At 41.6% G+C, this 21,762-nt stretch overlaps 1 protein-coding gene across 4 annotated transcripts in view; it reads left to right on the forward strand.

The window, feature by feature from the left end:
- The first annotated feature begins 2,356 nt into the window (after positions 1-2,356).
- Positions 2,357-21,762, forward strand: part of ST6GALNAC3 (ST6 N-acetylgalactosaminide alpha-2,6-sialyltransferase 3) — a 536,306-nt gene continuing 516,900 nt past the window's right edge. The window contains exon 1 of one of the 4 annotated variants that reach the window (XM_086717318.1): positions 2,357-2,506. In XM_086717318.1, coding sequence (XP_086573444.1) covers positions 2,489-2,506 — 18 coding nt within the window. In that variant the 5' untranslated portion in view covers positions 2,357-2,488. The remainder of the gene's footprint in view (positions 2,507-21,762) is intronic. The other 3 variants (XM_086717320.1, XM_086717321.1, XM_086717319.1) reach the window with 3 other exon arrangements.

Raw genomic sequence — 21,762 nt, forward strand, 5'->3', positions numbered from 1 at the left:
ATTTAATTGTCACAAGGATATATACTACTATAAAAGCTGAAGTTTAAAGAGAGGTACAAGACTTGATCAAAGTCACCCAATAAGGAAGTGCTCAGCAAGGTTGCTCACTAGTCAGGTGTCTTGTTGCCCAGACCAGCAGACTTTCTGGAGAGAGAATGATATGATCTGCCTAACCCTGCCCCTCTCACCTGCCACCCTGCCAGGCTCAGTCTCTCTTTCCTTAGAGCCTTGCTTCCACTTTGGTTACGGACCTTACCATGTTATATTATCACGTATCTCTTGTGTTTCCCATGTGACTGAACCTCGGGATGATATTAGAGACCGTGAAAATCATTCTCTCATCCCTGGCAGGTCTTTTAGTACCCCAATACAATTTTTTCCCCCTCCTCCAGTTAGTGGTAGCTCAAAAAAGACTTATCTTCTAGTAGCAGCCCAGTAAATTTTTGTTGAATTCATAAATGAATAAGATATGGAGTTTTCTTGGCCTACTAAAGACCATGAGCTAAAGCAGTGGTTTGAAATATATAGTGCCAAAAAAAAAAAAAAAAAATATATATATATATATATATATATATATATATATATATATATGCCTGATCGAGAAGTTCTTACTGAAAACACAGCAGATCTCTGAAGCACATGGACGGGCTTGAGGAAGGAGTGGGAGAACAGGATGTGGTCCCTTAGGGAGACCAAAAAAAGGAACTTTCCCTGGGAGCAGGTAGTCTGTCCAGTTTCAGTTTTTGCAACGCTTTTCCTGTGGTGCCTCCTGCTCTCTCAGGATTCTGAATGTTCACACCAAGAAAACACCAAATCCTTTGAAAGCCTGGTTTCTGCCTTGTGGTTTGTGAGCCAGTCTCATGACGTCACAGCCACCAGCAGCCCACAGTGCTTTTCCTGACTCCATGTACCATGTAGGCAAACCAGACAGGGCTTCTAGCAAGTGAAACTTCTTTTGGGTAAATATTTTGGGCCTGGTTTTAAGATTTCTCTGACAGACCAAGTGGTGGAAATCTGTGTATATATACAGAATGCTCTCTCTCTCTCCCTTCTTCTAAGTGTGTGTTGCCACTTTCCTCATAGAAATAACTGTTTCTCTTAGCCAGTTCCTTACTTGGGGATTGGGCTTTCCTTGTTGATTTTCATTTGAAGGGGGCTGCTAAGGAGGGGTGGAAAGGATTCAAAACATATCTTCTACCAGGCTGCCTGCTTCTTAAAGCTGCACCTTTTGTTTTTGTCATCAGGGTCTTAAGGTTAAATGAAGAATGACCTTTCTGGATTTCTAAGCCTAACAGGAAAGTTTAGATTTAACTTTGTTACTGAAGTTACAACAAAGTTCATTCAAATTCTAAACTTGTAGCAGGGAAGAGCAAAGTCCTATGCTTGTGGGCACAAACACAATTTAAAAAACTTTTTAAAATGTTTATTTATTTTTGAGAGAGACAGAGCATGAACAGGGGAGCAGCAGAGAGAGGGAGACACATAATCTGAAGCAGGCTCCAGGCTCTGAACTATCAGCACAGAGCCGGAGGCAGGCTTGAACTCATGAACTCTGAGATCATGACCTGAGCGGAAGTCCAAAGCTTAATTGACTGAGCCACCCAGGCGCCCCACAAACACAATTTATATACATATACAATCAATGTATATATATGAGAAACTATTAAATTTTCATATATATGCATATATTCTACTTACTATGTATTTATATACACATTTTTCATGAACGCACAAACTTAAAGAAAGCAATTCATACCTGTGTGTACGTGTACATACACACAAAACATACATAGTGTACGTTTCCTGGCATCTTTTGTTGATAGGTATTTGTGCTCCCCTGTTAGTGGCAAATTATTAATTCTGGATGAGCCCATCACAGCATTTTTAAGCAGAGTAAAGGCTCTACCCTTAAACAGCCCAGGGAGAATTTCATTTGCTACTTTTGAAGAATCCTTTGATATGCCCAATACCTGTAGAAGGGTGATTCCAAACCCACTTAACTTTTTAAAAAGTGTGAAATGTCTGCAAGGAGTTCTCTGATCTGTTGAAGGAGACTGAATGGGGAAGAAAAGGCCGCTTTCTCTCCCCAGCCGGACCCAGATCCCTGCCTGCTGCTGAGCAGATTTTATATACGTTGAACCACAGAACATTTACTGGAAAAAAAAAAAAAAAAAAAAAAAAAAAAGAGGGACAGAGAGTGAGAGAGAGGAAGAGAGAGAAAAGAAAAAGTAGCAAGCATCCAGGAGCAGCCGCGGGAGACCGGGACGGCACGTAATCCGGGGGCGGAGCCTCGAGGGCCGCCAGCCAGTGGACGAGGCCGGGGGCGGGGCCTGTGCCCGCGCAGCTCGCACCGCGGTCCCCTTATTTGGATCTGCGGGAATGTGGGCTGGAGCGGTCCTGCCGTGGTACCAGCCTCCAGCCTGTCGCCGGGACTGCCCCTGACCCAGGCGCGCCTGCTGCTCGGTGGCAGAAGGGCCGGCGGAGCGCCATGGCCTGCATCCTGAAGGTAACGACTCGGATCTGTGGCTCGGACGCGTGGTTGGCCAGACCCTTGCTGCTAAGAGGCAAGGAGTCAGCCGCGGTCCCACCGCATCCTCATCTCAGTTGTCTTTTCCTGGCATTGATTTTCTTTTTGTTCCTTTGGCAAATGCATATGGAGGGAGATTCTGAAACATGCAGCTGGCACAGCTTCTCTTCCCACCATTCCTGCCTGCTCGCGCCTGCATTGAAGGAGCTGCAGACTGTTGGCTCCAGGGGAAAGCAGGGCTGTGTGCCGAATAATGGGGATGGCAGGGAGGGGAGGGGTGCTCCCGCGGGTCCCGCGGTTCTGTTGCTTGAGGCCTTTCAGGAGCCTAGGAGAATGGAGAAGAGTCTGGACTTGGGTTACTGGTGCTAAAGGTTATATAGCACTTTGAATGGGGGCGAGAGTGAGCAGAGGGGGGGTTCTATTGAGCATTTGATCTTGTGAAGACAAAAACTTATGAGTTTACAGGTAGTCCCTTAGGAATGAGTTTTCCAGGAGACCTGCTAGTTCTGTGGTGCCATTAACTCTACTTTGGAAAAGTTCATAGAAAGATGTTTTTATTAGTAGAGAATCTCTGACCCTCCTTCAGCTCATAAATTTGAACAGACCCAATGATTTCACTTCGTATCAGAGCTGGCCAAACCACCTCTTCTTTGTTGAGTTTTCTTTCTCCAAGTCTGGGTTCTTAGCCTGGACCAAGCATCTTTCTGGGTTTACTGCTTTGTGGTGTCAGGTGGGAGGACTTGGTGTCAGTGCCTGACTTGAGAACTTTCCATTCCATGGAGAGAGGTGTTTTGTTTGTTTTCTGTTTTCATTTTCTCACAACTGTTTCTCCTCCTGCCTAACCTGACTCCTGACTGCCTGAATCAAAAACATTCACAGCATGGTTTCCTGGGCCTTGACTGGAGAAAGCAAAGGCCTGTTTGTTCCAAGGTTGGGGGAGCTGTATGTGATAGAGGAAAACACCAGAAAAAGATTTTTGTTGTTGTTTATTGTGAAATAGCTTTTGTTTCTCTTCAGGATGATTTGAAGCCATCTACCATTAAGCTAGTTACCTGAGTCATCTTAAAACATGTGTGGTAATGATACAAATAAGAGATTAACCTAGTAGAGGGTTTTTTTTTTTTTTTTCCCTTAGCGTAAAAGAGGTTGGATATTTCCTGTGACTTTTCTGAACTTCCTCTGTTTGGTTTTGGAACATTTTCTGGGACATAACAAACGGTAGCAAGATCAAGAGGAAATACGTAATAAATACATCCCTATTACAATATGGTATTTTTAACTTGGAGCACAAGTACTGAAATAAGAATATGAGTTGTCTTTACTATGTATTATATTATTAGCTGAAAGGGCAATTGAGGAGCATGACATTTATCGTTGGCCATCTTTTGGTTTCTCCCCACCTCATGTCACACACACATGTTCCAAACGTTTTTAATGCATATCCCAAGCTACACATGAATCTGATCCAAACTTTCTTTTCAAGCACCTCACATGAACCTCAGACATTTGGGGCATATCTGAGTCCTCCTTATCTTTCCTCCACCGAAATTCATCTGAGAGGTAGACACGTAAACTACAAAGAGGTTTGGACTCAGAAAAGCCTTGGTCGGAATGCAGGTTCGGCCAGTTGCCACTGGTGTGACCTTGGACAACTTACTTAAATGTCTTTGTGTCAGTTTCCTCAATGTAAGATCAAAATTATAGCAGCTACTCCACAGACTTGCTGTGGGGATAAAGTAAGATAGGGTATGAAAACTACTTTGTGGCATAGGCATTAATACGTGCCACTTTTTTTCTGACATGTAATGAGTGTGTAAAGAATGCTTACTATATTCTCTGCCTACTTCATATAATATAACTCTCATTCTTACATCAGACCCTGCAAGGTGAGTAACATTGTTTAAAACCCCATCTTACAGATGAGGAAGCTGAGTCCTCAGTTTAAGAGATGTTACTGAGGCAACAGGATTAAGGACAAAGTAAGCATGGAGTTAGACCCAAATCTGCCAACCTTTTTTATACTTTAATGCTGTTCTCTGTACTTTCCCAGGTGACCACTTTCTAAGATGCCCTAATACCATTCAGAGCCCTTACCGTATTAGACAAAGTACCTGTGTGCAGTCATGGTCTCCATGGCCTATGGTAGGCCTTTTCCCCTTGTTGTCTTTGAAAGGCCATACATGGTGGAGTGGAGTCTGGAGACCTGAATTCAGTACAAACTTGGCCTTCTGTACGTGATTTTAGGTAGTGTCTGCAACTTGCTCATTTTAGAATGTAAATAATTGTGATTATCTGGCTGGGTTTTATGAAGGTAAAATGATGGACTTTTTCTTCTTCTTTTTTAAACAAAACATTTTCTGCTACGTGCCAGCCTTGGACTTGGTGTTGACATCACAAGATGTATGGACCATTGACTTGGTTCCTAAGTGGCTTACAGTATAGTAAAGGGGATAGAAAAGAAAATGCACATTTATGTTACAGTGTGAAGAGTAACATAGATCTGTGGAAGGCATAATAGGGCACAGAAGTAGAGAGCAGTGAACCCTCCTATTGGCTAGTCAAGACAGGCTTTCCAGGGCACCTGGGTGGCTCAGTCTGTAAAGGGTCTGACTTCAGCTCTGGTCATGATCTCACAGTATGTGGATTTGAGCCCTGCGTCAGGCTCTGTGCTGACAGCTTGGAGCCTGGAGCCTGCTTCAGATCCTCTCCCTCTCTCTCTCTCTGCCCCTCTCACACTCATGCTCTCTCTCTTTCAAAAATAAAAAAATAAAACATATATATATATATTTTTTTTTTAAAGGCAGGTTTTCCATTTACTATTTTGGAGCTAGATTTTGAAGACTGAATCATATTTACTATTATGGAGCTTGTGTTTTTGTAAGATAACTTTTGAGGCAGTGTTAACTTTACTCTGTGGGTGAAAACTAATTTTCTCAACAGATTTTTGAAGTAGATTTTATTATCCATTTTTATATATGAGAAAACTGAAAGAGAGGTTATTACCTATATAGCAGTGACCCTAAAAATGGGGACCTCTGACTAGCTAAGAAGATAAGCCCATGACAGGGCAGCTGGGAAGGGCTTTTGCAGCATACAGAACCATCCCCTTGATGTGCTGTGTATGGTGAAGGCCCTTTCTGCCCAAGCACGAAGCTGGCTCTTGTAACAGAATGATGATAATGGCCTCAATAATCATTTAATTGTGAAATACATATTCATTCCACATTGTATGGGCTTTGAAGCCAGAAATATGTGGGTTTTACTTACTAACTGTATAACCACAAGCAAGTTTCTTGATTTCATTGCTCCAGTTTCTAGAATGGGGACAATTGTGCATTCCTCAATGGGTTATGCTAGGGGTTAAGTGAGAATATTGCACATTAGAGAGGATAGGCTAGTAATAGTTAAGTAAAAATGAGTCTGGGCTCAGTCAGTTGAGTGTTCCTTGAGTGACTCTTGATTTTGGCTCAGGTCATGATCTCACGGTTCATGCGATTGAGCCCTGCCTTGGGCTCTGCACACTGTCAGGTCCTGCTTGGGATCCTCTCTCTCCCTCTCTCTGCCCCTCCCCTGCTTACTCACAAACACACACAAGCACACGTGCTCTCTCTCTAAATAAATAAACAAAAACAAAAACAAGTCCAAGTTTTCGGTTCCTTTCTTGCCACACTCCTAGTTAGGCAGCTCTCCTGGGTAGCTGTGCTGTTGTGAACAATTAAATCAAGGACCAGTCTTTTGCCAAGGAGTGTTTTTTTTAAACGTCTTTGAAATATAATAGACAAGAACGATATCTCATTTGTATTTTTTTTTAATTACTAGTGAAGTAAAACTTTTAAATTTATATTGTCATTTGTTTCTCCTCCACTGGCAAAAGTTCTGCTTATTTTTCCACTCTTAGTTCAGTGTCACATCTGCGGTTAAGCCTTCCTGTGCTTCACCAGGCTTGTTCTCTGCTTCCATGGTATGAGTTCTTATCTCTGTAGCAGCAGGTATTACCCTGAACTGTCGATTAACTGTTGACATGCCCGACTCCTCTGTTTGATTGTGGACTCCTAGAGGGCAGGGGCCTTCAGTAGGTCACTCAGCTAGTGTTTACTGAGCGCTGTGAATGACTACTGCTGGTAGTGTGGGAGTATATGGATGGAGATACTGGTGGCCACCCAAATGAGTCTTGGGGGCAGCAGAAGCCTTGCCTTATTCAGCTTGGTATCCATAAGTGCTAGCCTGACTTTCAGTAAAGTGTTCCCTAAATGCTTGTTGAATGTATTAATGCATTATCTTTTTGTTTTTTTAAGATGTTTATAGACATGGGCCTGATCTATCCACCTCTGTAAACATCTGAATTCTTCATGGATATAGCATGGATTTTTCACTCTAACATACAACAAGCAAGCAGGTAGGGCTTATCAGTTACTTTGCGCCTTCTCAGTTTGTTTCTCATACATCTGTTACTGTGTCTCCTATAAACCCTGGAGCCAATTTGAAATCTGAAGGGAAGGGGAAAGGGAGCGCTGGACTGGGAGGAAGAAAGGAAGAAGTATAGGAGTGGCTTATCTTTTGTTCTTCTGATCATTTTGGTTCTCTAGGTTAACAGAAACAAACAAAAAAGCAAAAGCAAAAACAAAACAAAACACCAACACCCACAATCCCAATTTGAGGTACTCAAACTGAGGTCTCAAAGTGTTAGAAAACGGTGTGGCTTCACTGAGCCTGGAAAGCCGCAGAGACTTCACAGGTCCGCAGATTACAAATCTGAAACTCTAAGAAAACCCCAGCAAGTGGGATGGACAAGGCACTTCGTCTAATAAATCTTCCCTGATGTTTCTTTCTGCTGCGCAAGAGATGCTAAAGTCTCGGGAGCAGCCGTCCTGCCGAATTTTCAGTCTTGTGGTAACCGAACAGAATGTTTTTGCAACTTCCACGTGCTTTTGCAACGTTCCTTTGGGGAACCGGTCTCTTGTGTAAAAGCAGTGCTCTTTGGATGAACTGATAACAATAGGAACAATAATAGTTGCTATTTATTGAACACCTAGAGTGTCCTGTGCTGAGTGCTTTATAGAAGTCATCTCATGCAAACTTGTATTATAATGAAGATACCGAAGTTCAGAGACACTAAGTAACTTGTCCCAGGTTACTAACCCAGGTGTGGTTAGTAAGTAGTGAGGATGGAATTCACCTGGCTCCGTGTGGTTAGTTAGTAAATGTGTTATTACCTTCAGTGCCAATTGACGTGAATATTTGTGGGGACTTTGTGTTTACTTCACTATCTTCTACCCAGGCAGTACTCAGTCTAGACAGCTTCCTAACACCCGCCTGATGAGGATCACTTTTAGCTGTGTTGTTTTTACTTGTTCCTTCTTCAGAGTTTCCTTTGTGACTGAGGAACTAGGGGAAATAGAGGGGCCGCAGAGACTGAGGAGGTAAGAAAGTTCTAATTCTGCCTCCAAGACTGAATAGCCCTTTGATCCTGGGCAAGTCACATGACCTCTACCCCTAGCCTGAGAAACCCACATGTCCCTTTGGGGGTGGGAAGGAAGGAGAGGGATAGTACAGAGTTGGATTTGCCCTTAGGCCAAGCTTCAGGGCCCCTGCAAGGCTCAGGGAAGAGGCCCTGGATGTTTGTATTTGTAATTTTATATCCACTTTCTAAAAGAGTCCCATAAATCGTATAAACTCGGGCTCCCCAAGTGGACCCCCTCTGGGGCCGTGTTGGTGTCCAAAAGAGTTAATGCTTGCAAAGGCACTCTTCCAAGCAGAACCCACTGCACACATACGGCAAAACTATTATTAGCATTATTAATAGTTAGATAACAGCTTGAGTTGAGGAACCTGTCTTGGGGACTGGTGGGGGGAAGAAGGGTTTAGGTCTGAGGAAAGCAGAGGGAGCCTATTAAGCTTTCCCGTAGATGGCTGGGGAAAATTATGAAATCTCCTCCCCAGGAGGAAAACCTCTATCTGTTTGTGAAAATTTAACACACACTTGTGCCTGAGGGCTGGGAGTTGGATGAGTTCTTTTCTGTTTCCTGGCTTCTGGGAAAAGTAGAGGAAGGCATTTTTCTAATTGGAGAGAGTAGATTTACAAGTGCTACCAGGATCCCATTACAGAAAGTTGCTGTTAGCTCCTGGTTATTAAAAGGCTCATTATTCAGTTTATGGATTATCCAGATCCTGTCAACCCTGGCCGTTCTGATGTACACCTTTTATGCCTTTTACTGCCAATTAGCACCTCCACCAGAGCCAGGAGAGGGAGAGGAGCTACACCCCAAATTGTTTAATTCTTCTCCTCGTTAATAGCTGTGTCAAGGTTTGTCAGCAGGCAGGTGGTTATAGGAAATGGCTCAAATGAGGTGAAGGGATTATCTGTGCTTTCACTATTGTTTTCTCTTTTCCCTCAGCACGAGGACTGAGAGTAGGCTCTGGTTCTGATTTTAAACTGATTTAAAGTGGCCTCATCAGAGACCTTGGCCCAGGGTATCCAGAGACTTCAATAAACAGGAGCCTTGGGCTAGGTAACATTCTCACAGAGGCCCTGTGCCCCATACCCCATCATCTCCAGGCCTCTCTCATTTCCTGTGTGATGTGGATGGGTGGGGGCTCACAACATCTGGTACTTGGGAGGGTGGGGAAAATTATTTCCCAAAGAAATGGCTTGGGAGCCAGGAAAGAGGGGTTCTTGTACTGGAGTCGTTCTAGTATTTGGGTAAAGAAGAAATGTATTTCTTTGCATATACTTAGTAATGTACATATGTAAATAAAAATATATACCCAGGGTGCCTCAGTTGGTTAAGCATCTGACTTCCACTCAGGTCATGACCTCACAGTTCGTGAGTTTGAGCTCCGTGCCGGGCTCTGTGCTGACAGTGTGGAGCCTTGACCCCACTTGGAGTTGTCTCTGTCTCTCTCTGCCCCTCCTCCACCCCTGCTCACACTGTGTCTGTCTGTCTGTCTCTCTCTCTCTCTAACAAAAATAAATAAACAATTAAAAAATATATATATACCCACATTCATACCATCATATCTTAATATTTACCCAGATTTGAAAAGTCTTGCACATAAAATCCTTCTTGGAAGACACTTGTAATTTCAAAGGCTATCTTGTACAGTCCTAGTACATTTATTAGCTGTGCCTTTACCAGACACAAAAATAAAAACTTCTTTGGTTTGTTATGAAAATCATATTTGCATCTTGCCCTGAGAACATCATGATCACAAGGGAATTAGAAGTAAAATGTGTGTGTCCTGCATTGGAGATGAGTCACGATGTGGGATTAGAGTGTGCACATGGAGCTCGTCTTAGGTTTCAAGGACTAGAATGAGCAAATAGCTGTTCTGGGATGGCCCCCTCCTTGGGACAAGGGGGATACACAGTTGCAGACCGCACGGCTGCCACTCTCAGGACCCCTGTTTGGCATCCCTGGCCCCACCAATAGACTGGACTCTAAAGAAAGAGCGGTGACATCTCCCTGTGAAGGTTTTGCCTTATCAATCAGGGAAAATGGTAACCAAGAAAGAGGGGCTAGTCTCTAGGGTGTGGGTGGTAAAAGGTTTTGGGTGCAGAGGTCAGAGCTGTACCGACTCTGCGTCTGAGTCCAGCTTTGTGATAAGTATGAGTAATGACGGTCATACATTTATTTAACGCAGTGCTGTCCAGTAGAAATATAACACAGCTCGTTTATACACTTGACATTTCTTAAGAGCCACATGTAAAAAACAAAAGCAAAAAGAAACAGGCAGAATTTACTTTAATAGTACGTTTTATTTACCCCAATATATACAGAACATTTTCATTGCAACATGTAATCAGTATAAAAATTATTGAGATATTTATATTTTTTTCACTAAGTCTTCAAAAATCAGTGTACATTTTACTGTTGCAGCATCTCTCAGTCAGGATGCTAAATTTTCATTAGAGATTTAGGTTTTATAACATTTACAGTCAAAAGTGTGGATTCACGTGTTCAGGTTGCTCCACAGGTGGTCAGAAGTTTTCCAAGAGTTGAATCTAGTGTTAGTTTTTAAGTGTAAATTAAATAAAATAATATGAAATAAAAAATGTGGCCTCTCAGGCACACCAGCCCTGTTTCAAGTCTTAAAAGCCAAATGTGGGTAGTGGCTACGGTATCGGACAGCATGTTTATTCAGGTGTTCATCCTCACCGTTGGAAGACACCACTAACCATGGAGGCAGTGAGAGCAGTGTGTAAGCGGGTAGGGGAAAGGATTGCCTACTGGATGAGAATCAGAAGGGGAGGACACTGTTGGTCAGACTGATGGCAACAGAGGAAAGCAAATGAAGAGCAAGTAATGAGTGTTGGACCCAAGGACACATTAGAGCCTTTATTGAGCCCTTGGAATTTCAACTAAAATGGACTCCTATGTTTTTCCATATGCTGAGCCCGATTGGCCCCCTAGGTGTTGAACAGCTGTGAATTCTCCCAGGGAATGCAGCTTTGGTCTCCATGTGGCAGTGAACTCCTATAGGCTTTGAGGTCAGAGACAGACTTTATACACTTTTATTTGAGCCATTCCATTGCTCTAGGAGGGCAGTGCACATATGGCAGCAATTTGAACATCTAGAATAAACCACATGTCTTCTTTTAAGTCAGTAGAGTAAGGTGATTGGAGTTCCTTTGGCTTATTTTTCACTTCTTTAGCAATATGCTAAAGCTGTGTGTCCAGTGGTGCTTAGAGCAAATCAGTTTGTAAACCTGTAGCTCTGTTTAGTGTAGACTTCTGTATTTTATACCTGCCCTGCTCCACCTAGTCTTTTTGGATCATGAGATGGACAGTAGGTGCCATATGCTGGGGGCCTTCTCTCTGGCAGACAGCTTGCCAGATATTTTGAAGCTGTTTATCAGCTCACAACAAGATTTCAGAATGGGCATTATTTACTTTTGTTGGACTGACAAGGGGACTCTGGTATATATTGCTTAACAACTTTGCTAATGCAAGAGTGTTAGACCAGGATCCTCAAAGGAGAGCCCTTGGGCCAAATCCCCTGTCACCTGTTTATGCATAGCTCTAAAGAGCCTGTGATTAAGGATGGGTTTTGCATTTTTGAGCGGTTGAAAAAAATCAAAAGAAGAATAAGATTTCATGATGTGTAGGAATGTATGAAATTCAAATATCAGTGTCTATAAATAGTTTTACTGGAACAGCCATGCTTGCTTCTTTCCCAGTGTCTGTGTCTGTTTTCGTGCTACAATGGCAGGGTTGAGAAGTTGATGTTTGGACTGTAAGGCCTGCAAAGCCTTAAACATTTGCTGTCTGTCTCTTTACAGATAAAGGGTGCCAACCCGTGGGCCACACTGTTAAGTTCTTTCAGTAGAGTGTAAGAGCTGGAGACAGGGCTGGTGTGGGTTCTCCCATGGGTCTTCAGCACTAGCCCTGGGGCCTCACATTGTGGGTGTCAGGGGTATTTACTGAGCATGGGGCCAAGCACTCTATGTGGAAGAGGGGACTAAAGCTTAGGGAGGATATGTGATTCCTCAAAGCCAGATAGTGGGGTTGGAAATCAGACTCCAAAGCCCGATAAGGCTGTTGCTTCTAACAGATATGCTGACCACAAGTGCTGTTCAACTTGAACGGTGCCAGGACCCCTGAAAAGCTTATTTCACCAGAGATTGCTAATCCCCACCCCCAGAGTTTATGATTTTGTAGGTCAGCCCTGGGTTAGGGCTCAAGAATTTGCATTTCTAAAAAGCCCCCGGGTGATGCTGATGAGGCCCATGTGTGGACGTCAGTCCTGACATGCTACCTCCTGTTCAACAAATAGTTGTTGAGTTATGGAAGGCTTAACACACCTGCAATGGCCAACAGAAACTGACAAGAATTTAAGTCAGTTTAGAAAGTCAAGTGCATTCAAATAAAACTTTTTAGGCATTATAATATTTGATTTCTTCCTTCATTATTCTCATTAACCCCCAAGCTTTCTAATGCCATGGGGCTCAGACCACCGTGAATATTGGAATGCATATGCCTCTGTGTCCAACAGCAAGGGACTGGGGCTGAAATGAACCCCTTGCTGGTGGCACCCCTCATGTGTTTCTGGAAACTCAGTTTCTTTCAAATCAGTTGTGAAATCAGTTTATGTTGATTTATAAACCAGCGATTTGGTTCCTGCTGATTGTATGTCAAACCCTTTCTTGCTTTGTTTCTGCCTCTGTCCCCTCCTCCCCCCAACCAAGCCCATTCTGCTGGGGGTGCAGAAAACAGCTTCTGTAGTCAAGTTGTACTGGCTTTGGTCATGAAAGTTAATGCATTAGTGTTAGAGTTCACTCTCTTAATTATTGGCTTACTTGGTCTCATATTTAAAAAGTCATTATTTAAGGATTAGGAATGGGGAGAATGAAGACCAGCGAAAGATGATAGCTTTTCTTTTTTCATGTTGATGATTCACAGCCTTGTTTGGGATTTAATAAGTAACACAAAGCATTGGAAACTGCTGATTTAATCTCTTCTCATAGGCTCATGTTGGCATAAAGAAAATAAATCTCTAAGGTGTACCTTTTTACCTTCTCTTGGCTCTCTATTTCCATGCCTTTATTTATTATGCAGTTAATTTTTCTTACCTGCCCCCCTCCAACCCACCCACTTTCATCTCTGGCCTCTGGGTCCCTCCCCAGTGCGGTTGTTACAGGGGCCATTAGTTAGTATGTTTAAAGAACCATAATCTCAGCTCAGTAGAAGGGAAGCCATACAGAAATCTATTACCAAGTAGATAAAACCCTCTTGCAGGGTCCCAGGTTATAAGCCACTCTGTTAGGAATTCTCTAGAAAATGTGACTCATTTCTGTGCTTGGTATAAAATCATTGGTATGGTGTTCATGACAGCTCAGGGATGTCATCCCACACACCTTTGCCACCGCCTGGAGGCTGACTTTACAACTACTTGTGTTTGCTTTTTTATTGCTGACCTTCTCGACCTTGTCGTCCTTTCTTTCTCCCTATTTCTAGGAGAAAATTCATTCCCCAGGAGCAGCAATTACCTGCCACCTTTCGCCTGCTGCCTTATTTATTTTTTTCTTTCATTCTTTCAGTTGGGAGTAAGAGAATCTCTCTTACCTACCCTGGTTTATGTCACTTAATTATTTGTTCCTTAGCTGGTTTAATGTTTATTTAATTCTGCCATGCTGTTTAACCCCAGCAGCCTGGTTGATGGCTTAAGCTGAGCCAAGATTTCTGCATGTGACTTCTCACTTGTTGATAAAGTAAGGTTTGTTTTTCTCTCATCCATGTTTGACCCTTGATATTAAAACCTTATTTAAAGACATGACATCTGAAACCATGTTCCATTCGGTATTAGAAAAATCGAAATTCACTGTATATTCTAGATTTGGGGATGTTAAAGAGGTCTGTGTTTGACCTATTTTTGCCTCTTATCTTCAGCAAATAGAGGCTTTTGTGAAGAGGAAGTTTATCATCAAGCACTTAGAGAGAACCCGAGTACTATGGGTGAGAGGAGGGGTAGAGGGAATGGAGATGAAAGAAAAGCTGATGATTTATTTGTGTATTTTTTTAAAACAATTTTACTTTATTTTATATATGTATATAAGTAAACTCCACACCCAACATGGGGCTTGAACTTATGACCCCGAAAGCAAGAGTCACATGCTCTACCAACTGAGCCAGCCAGGTGCCCCTGAGAAGCTGAGAATTTAATTCTTTTCTAAGGGAAATTTGGGTCTACATGGATGATAATATTAATTGTAGCAATAGCTTAGATTTCCTGAGTACTTGCTATATTGGGGCTTTCTGGACTTTATATGTTTGCATTATCTCATTTGTCAAGCTCATAAGGTACATACTATTATAAATTCCGATATAGATGAGGAAATTGAGGCTTAGAGAGGTTAAGGAGCCTCCCCAAGGTTGTACAAACATGGGGGTGGGGGGGGGCTGGGATTTGAATCCAGGAGTCTGGCCGAGGTAAAATATATGTAACAGAATATTTTCCTGTAGTCATGCAAGGACAAACCTATTTGTAACTTGTCCACAATAATAACTTTAATGGTAAAATAATGTCAATAAACATTTTCTGGGTCCTAACTTTATCGTAGGTACTCTATTTAAGGTGTGCACATGATTTCCTTCAATATTCAATAATCCTATTTAGAAAAATACTATTATCATATCTTATTTACCTGTGAGGAAACTCTGAGGTTTAGACAGAACTTATCTTCTTTGCCCAAGTCTCCATGGCTAGTGAGTAGAAAATTTGTGTGACCATATTATTTTTGTAGCTATTATTTAAAAAGAATTTTTTTAAATTAAATTTCAATTTTAGTTCTGGTATAGTTAGCAGTGTTATATTAGTTTCAGGTATACAATATAGTGATTCAATAATTCTATACATTACTCAGTGCTTATCATGATAAGTGTACTCTTAATCCCCTTCATCTGTTTCACCTGATCTCCACCCCCCCCCCCATGTGCTTTATCTTGAATGAGTACCCTCAGTTTTTTTTTCCTGAAGCATACTTCAGAATATGTGGTTCCAAAAGATATATATAAAACATTCCATCCAAAAGAAATAGAATACACATTTTCTTCTAGTAAGTACAGAAGAATCCCGTTTAATCACATAAAAAGAGACATAACAAACATTACAAATTTAAGAAGACTAAAATCATACCAAGTATATTTTCCAACCACAATGGTACAAAACAAAAGATCAACAATAAAACAAAGTTGGAAAATTTGCAATGTAAATATATGTTTCTCTTGAGGCTTTTTTTTTTTTTTTTTGAGAGAGAGAGAGCACACACACATTTGCGGGTGAGTAGGGGAAGGGCAGAGGGAGAGAGAGAATCTTAAGCAGGCTCCACTTCCAGCTTGGAGCCCCACCATGAGGCTCTATCTGATGACAGAGATCATGACCTGAGCCAAAGTTGAGAGTTGGATACTCAACCAACCAAGCCACCCAGGTGCCCCTTCAATGTAACTATTAAACAACATACTACGGCACATGAAATGGGCCAAATAAGAATTCAAACAGCAAATCAAAATATATCTCAAAAGAAAAAGAAAACCCAATGTTCCGAAACCTATGAGATGCAGCAAAAGTGAGTGTTAGAGTTAAATTTGTGTTAGAAATGCTTGTATTAAGAAAAAAATATCGGGGTGCCTAGTTGGCTCAATTGGTTAAATGTCCAACTCTTGATATTGGCTCAGGTAGTAACCTTGCGTTATGAAGTTGAGCCGGAGCCTGCTTGGGATCCTCTCTGTTGCTCTCTCCCTGCTCCTCCCTGACTCATGTGTGTGCATGCACTCTCTCTTTCACTCCTTCAAAATAAATAAACTTAAAAGAAAAAAAAAAAAGAGGGGCGCCTGGGTGGCTCAGTCAGTTGGGCTCCGCACTGAGCGTGGAGCTTGAAATTCTCAATCTCTCCCCTCCGCCCCCGCTCTGCCCCTCTTCCCTGCGTGTGCTTTTTCTCTCTCTAAAATAAAAATATTTAAAACAAGAAGAAAAGTTCAAGTGAACAACATTACCACATAAAGAACTGGAAAAAGAAGAAATTTAGCTAAAATTTAGTAGAGGAAGGGAATAAGAAAAATCAGAAATAGATAAAATAGAGACCAGAATAAACGATAACATAGCATTGTAAGCAATGACCAGTTAAAAAAAAAATACATTGTTGGGGCACCTGGATGGCTTTGTTGGTTAAGCGTCCGACTTCAGCTCAGGTCATGATCTCAGTCTGTGAGTTCCAGCCCCGCATCAGGATCTGTGCAGACAGCTCGGAGCCTGGAGCCTGCTTCAGATTCTGTGTCTCCCTCTCTCTCTGCCCTTCCCCGCTCATGCTCTGTCACTCTCTGTCTCAAAAATAAATAAAAACATTAAAAAAAATTTATTTTTTGTTAAAAAACAATAAAAAAATATTGTTATTGGCTAACATTTATTATGCGCTAAGGCTTAGGCACTATTCTCAGCCCTTTACACTTACTAACTCGTTTAATCTTTATTTTCCAGGTAAGGAACTGAAGCAGAGAATGGTTAAGGCCACCAAACTCTTTTTGGCAATGATAGTTTTTGGCAAACTATTTTCGGCAATGACAGGCACTTTGGTTCTGGTATCTTTGTATGTAACAAACATGCACATGGCCACACACCTTGTTTTTAATTGTTGTTTTTGTTTGTTTGGGTTTTTTTGTTTGTTTGCTGTTTTGCCATTTTGGTGGTTTACCTCTTAGTGTAGAGAATCACTTTGGACTGTTGAAATATATCGCAGTGTGAAATCAGCCTGCTTCCAAGGAGATTATGTAAATGAAATAGATTGCTTGATTTTTGTTTTTTTAAGTGTATTTATTTTTGAGAGGGAGAGAGAATCCCAAGCAGGCTCCAGCTTGTCAGCACAGAGCCCAATGTGGGGCTTGAACTCACGAATCATGAGATCATGGCACGAGCCCAAGTCAGATGCTTAACTGACTGAGCCACCCACATACCTGAGATTGCTTGATTTTTTTTTTTTTTAATTTTTTTTTTCAACGTTTATTTATTTTTGGGACAGAGAGAGACAGAGCATGAACAGGGGAGGGGCAGAGAGAGAGGGAGACACAGAATCGGAAACAGGCTCCAGGCTCTGAGCCATCAGCCCAGAGCCTGACACGGGGCTCAAACTCACGGACCGCGAGATCGTGACCTGGCTGAAGTCCGACGCTTAACCGACTGCACCACCCAGGCGCCCCAAGATTGCTTGATTTTTGACTTGGAGAAACTGAATTAAAAAAAAATTTTTTTTCAGTGTTTTTTTTGCCTTTGAAGAATTTTGAATCAGATCGCCCTTAGGAAAACCCACTTAGGTTATCAGACATGAAATTATTTCCTTTTGGAGATGGTATTTGAATTTGAGCCTAAGGCCATCATTCTGACTGGATAGGGAATGCCAGGAAGTTTTCCATCTTGACTGCTCTCCCTCTGTTCTCCTCTCTGTCGCCCATCCCCCTGGATAACTCCACTGGGCAGCCAGAGTGATCGTTTAAAAAGTAGATCAGATTATGGCAGTTGCCTGTCTAAATCTTTTGGTGGCATTCCATTCCACTTGGGACAAAATCTAAACTCCTTCCCACGGCTCACTACACATGATCTTGCTCCTACTTATTCTTGAGAAATCATCTCCTATACCTTAGTCCACTGCTCATTTTCATTCAAACCAGTTCTTGGACCATGTCAAGTTCCTTCCTGCTTCAGAGCTTTTGGGCTGCTGGTCCTCTGCCCCCAGATTCTTTTTGAGGCTATCTCTTCCCCTCTTCCATGTCCCAACTTAAAATGTATTGCCCCAGACAAGCCTTTTGCTGATCATGCCAATAAAATATAATTCTTCCTGATATTCTGTATTATGCTTCCCTGTTTATTGTGTGCATAGCACTTTCTTAATATATGAATGCATGTGTTTTTTTTTTTTTTTTTTATTTACTTGTCAGTCAGAAGACTGAAAGGGCAGGGATCATGATTATTTTATTCATCACTATGTACCTAGCATCCAGCACAGTGTATTTCACAAACCAATGAATGGTTGAATGAATTAATTTAAGGGGGGGGGGGAAAGCATGTGCAAAATTATGGTGGCATGCAGCCACAGGTCATTTTGGGAGTAGTGAAAAGTTGTGGATGGCGGTCATTGGGCTGGTTTTGGGAGCTGGAGGAGGTTATATATATGGGTTAGATCGTGAAAGATTATGTGGGTCCTGCCAAGGAATATGAACTTAATACTCTGGAAATGAGGAAACACTAATGGGTTTTAAACAGAGTATTTTTTTTTCAATATGTGAAGTTTATTGTCAAATTGGTTTCCATACAACACCCAGTGCTCATCCCAAAAGGTGCCCTCCTCAATACCCATCACCCACCCTCCTCTCCCTCCCACCCCCCATCAACCCTCAGTTTGTTCTCAGTTTTTAAGAGTCTCTTATGCTTTGGCTCTCTTCCACTCTAACCTCTTTTTTTTTTTTCCTTCCCCTCCCCCATGGGTTTCTGTCAAGTTTCTCAGGATCCACGTAAGAGTGAAACCATATGGTATCTGTCTTTCTCTGTATGGCTTATTTCACTTAGCATAACACTCTCCAGTTCCATCTGTTTGTGGTAAAAAGCATCTGTTTGTGGTAGAGGTATTCCCATTTTACAGATGGAGAAACAGGCTCAGGGAAGTTAAGTCGATAGTCTCCCCTTACCCACTGTGTTGCCTTCCATGGTGTCAGTTACCTGTGGTCAGTGGTGGTCTGGAAGCAGATGATCCTCCTTCTGACCTACCATCAGAAGGTTAATAGTAGCCTAATGATGCATCACCATGCCTACGTCATTCACTTCACTTCAACTCATCACATAGGCATTTATCATCTCACATCTTCACAAGAAGAAGGGTGAGTACAGTACAATAAGATATTTTCAGTGAGAGAGAGACTACAGGTATATAACTTTTATTACAGTATATTGCTGTATATTGTTATAATTATTGTTTTATCATTAGCTATTGTTGTTAATCTCCTGTACCTGATTTATGAATTAAACTTTATCATAGGTATGTATGTATAGGAAAAAATCAGTGTGTGTATACACACACACACACACGCATATACCATATATATATGGCTTCAGGCATCTACTGGGGATTTTGGATTGTATCCCCTGTGGATAAGGGGGGTGTGACTGGTGTAATTCTCCCAAGTGAGTATTGGAGCTGGGGAATTAAATTCAGATCTGTCTGACTCAAAATGCCCTGCTTTTATTTTAAGTCTGCTCTCCTACTTCTGTAGAGGAGAGAATCATATAGGACTATTGAAATGAACTAAACATAACTATACTTTGAGGGAGCTTATAGAAATGATTTTGATCTGAATGAAACCAAATATTAAAAAAATCAAAGAATTCTAAGAACACTTTTTTAATTTGGAGAACTTTTAAACTAGTTTACACTTAGGCAGACATTTCATTCCACCTGTTTAGCTCGATTCAGCCCTAGTAAGATTAGTTTCTCTGATGAATGGATACCTGAACAGAATTTTGATGGAGAAGCGTGAGCATCCTACTGGCCTCCCCTCCACAGTCTCCTCTTCCCTCATCACCTACTGGTCTCCCCTCCACAGTCTTCTCTTCCCTCATCATTCTGGAATCCCGTGCAGCAGCCAGAAGGAACTTTTTTTTTTTAAATTTTTTTTTTTAACGTTTTATTCATTTTTGAGACAGAGAGAGACAGAGCATGAACAGGGGAGGGTCAGAGAGAGAGGGAGACACAGAATCTGAAACAGGCTCCAGGCTCTGAGCGGTCAGCACAGAGCCCGACGCGGGGCTTGAACTCACGGACTGTGAGATCATGACCTGAGCCGAAGTCGGACGCTCAACCGACTGAGCCACCCAGGCGCCCCGTAGAAGGAACTTTTAAAAACATATGTAAGTTGATCTCCTTCCCTTGCCTAACCAGTCACGTTTTTGGGAAAAAATTGCAAATAACTTGCAAATTATAAGAGGTTAATATCCAAAATATATGAAGAACTCCCACAACTCAATAGCAACAACAAAAAAAAATTAGAAAATGGGCAGAGGCTCTGAGTAGACTTTTTTGAAAGAAGACATACACACGACCAATAGGTACACAAAAAGCTACTCAACGTCACTCATCATCATGGGGGGAATGCAAATCAAAACCACAATGAGATATCACCTCACACCTGTTAGAAGGGCTGTTATTAAACAGGTGAGGATGTGGAGCAAAGGAACTCTTGTGCACTGTTGGTGGGAATGCAAATTGGTGCAGCCACTGCAGAAAACTGTATGGAGGTTCCTCAAAAATTAAAAATACAACCATCATGTAATCTTAAAATTCCACTTCTGGGTTTTCATCTGAAGAAAATGAAAACACTAACTCAAAAAGATATCTGCACTCCCATTTCACTGCAGCATTATTTACAGTAGCCAAGGCATGGAAACAACCTAAGTGTCCAGTGATGAATAAATTTATAACAGGCTTGCAGTTATAAAATAAATAACTCCTAGGGATATAATAGCATGATGACTGTAGTTAGTAACACTGTATTGCATATTTAAAAGTTGCTAAGAGGATAGATCTTAAAAGTTCTCATCACAAGAAAAATTTGTAACTTTGGTGATGGATTTTAGTTAAAATTTACTTATTGTGATCATTTTGCAATATATACAAATATCAAATCATTATGCTGTATACCTGAGCCTAATATAATGTTATATATTAATTGTGTCTCAATAAAAAATGCATTTAATATGATCTTGTTCCCTTGCTTAACTGATCAATGGCTTCCTTTTCATTTGAAATAAATTATTTTTATCATGACTCCACAGGCCTGTATGACCTGCCCCTGCCCCCCTCCCCAGCCTCTTCTAAGGCACTTATCCCTGCTATCTCTGCTTTGGCTCCTCTGAGATTTTTTTCCTGGACCTGAAACAACATTTGTGGGGAACAGTGGGCAGTTCTGTGTGGCTCCAGCTTAGGTTGGACTGAGGAGGACTGGTGGGAGATTAGGTAGACTAAGCAGTTTGGACTTGACCTCATCCAAAGAATACCTTCGGAATATTTTGGATGATGGAACACTTTTGAAGCATTTTACGCAGAAGACTAAATGTGCTGGAGCCATTGAGCAGGGGATAGAAAATCCTATTGTCTTATTGACTCTTTACAATGTTCAGAGTCCTTGGATTGGGTCTGGTTATTGTTCTTTGTACTTGGAAATTGTTTGTCCCAATTATGGCAGCCTTAAAGATGACGCAGGCAGAGTTTTTATCAGAGAGTTGTAAGTTAAAGCACGGCAGTGCCATTTCTCTCCCTGGGTGTGGTAGAGTTAGTCACATTTAAAGAACATGTTCCTTGTTGAAGTCAAAGTGCTAGGCTGGGGTCTTGTGTGGGCTCCAGACCACAGTCTGTGTGACTATACTTTAATGAGATTGTGTCATCTATAAAATATGTAAAATCTGGATAAGCAAATATATCAATCCATTTGAAAGTGCTAATAAAAGTAAAATATTCTTGGCAAATAAAGCTAATAATACAGGGATTGACATTTTCATTTAATCAGGGCAATCCTAAATTTAGAAGTAATCTTTTGAGCTCTTAGATCATTGATGGGGCAGTTCAGGTTCTTTCTGATATGGATGAACACAATGTTTGTAATCTTAAACTGTAATTTTAAGGGTGTGAGATATATCCGGCCCACTGCCTATTAAATGCCTGCTGTTTCCCACCCTTGCCTTGGGGCATGGTTCCTTATTAC

The sequence above is a fragment of the Puma concolor genome, chromosome C1 (assembly GCF_028749965.1).
Source record: "Puma concolor isolate L17-30 chromosome C1, mPumCon1.1.hap2, whole genome shotgun sequence".
Classification (NCBI taxonomy): domain Eukaryota; kingdom Metazoa; phylum Chordata; class Mammalia; order Carnivora; family Felidae; genus Puma; species Puma concolor.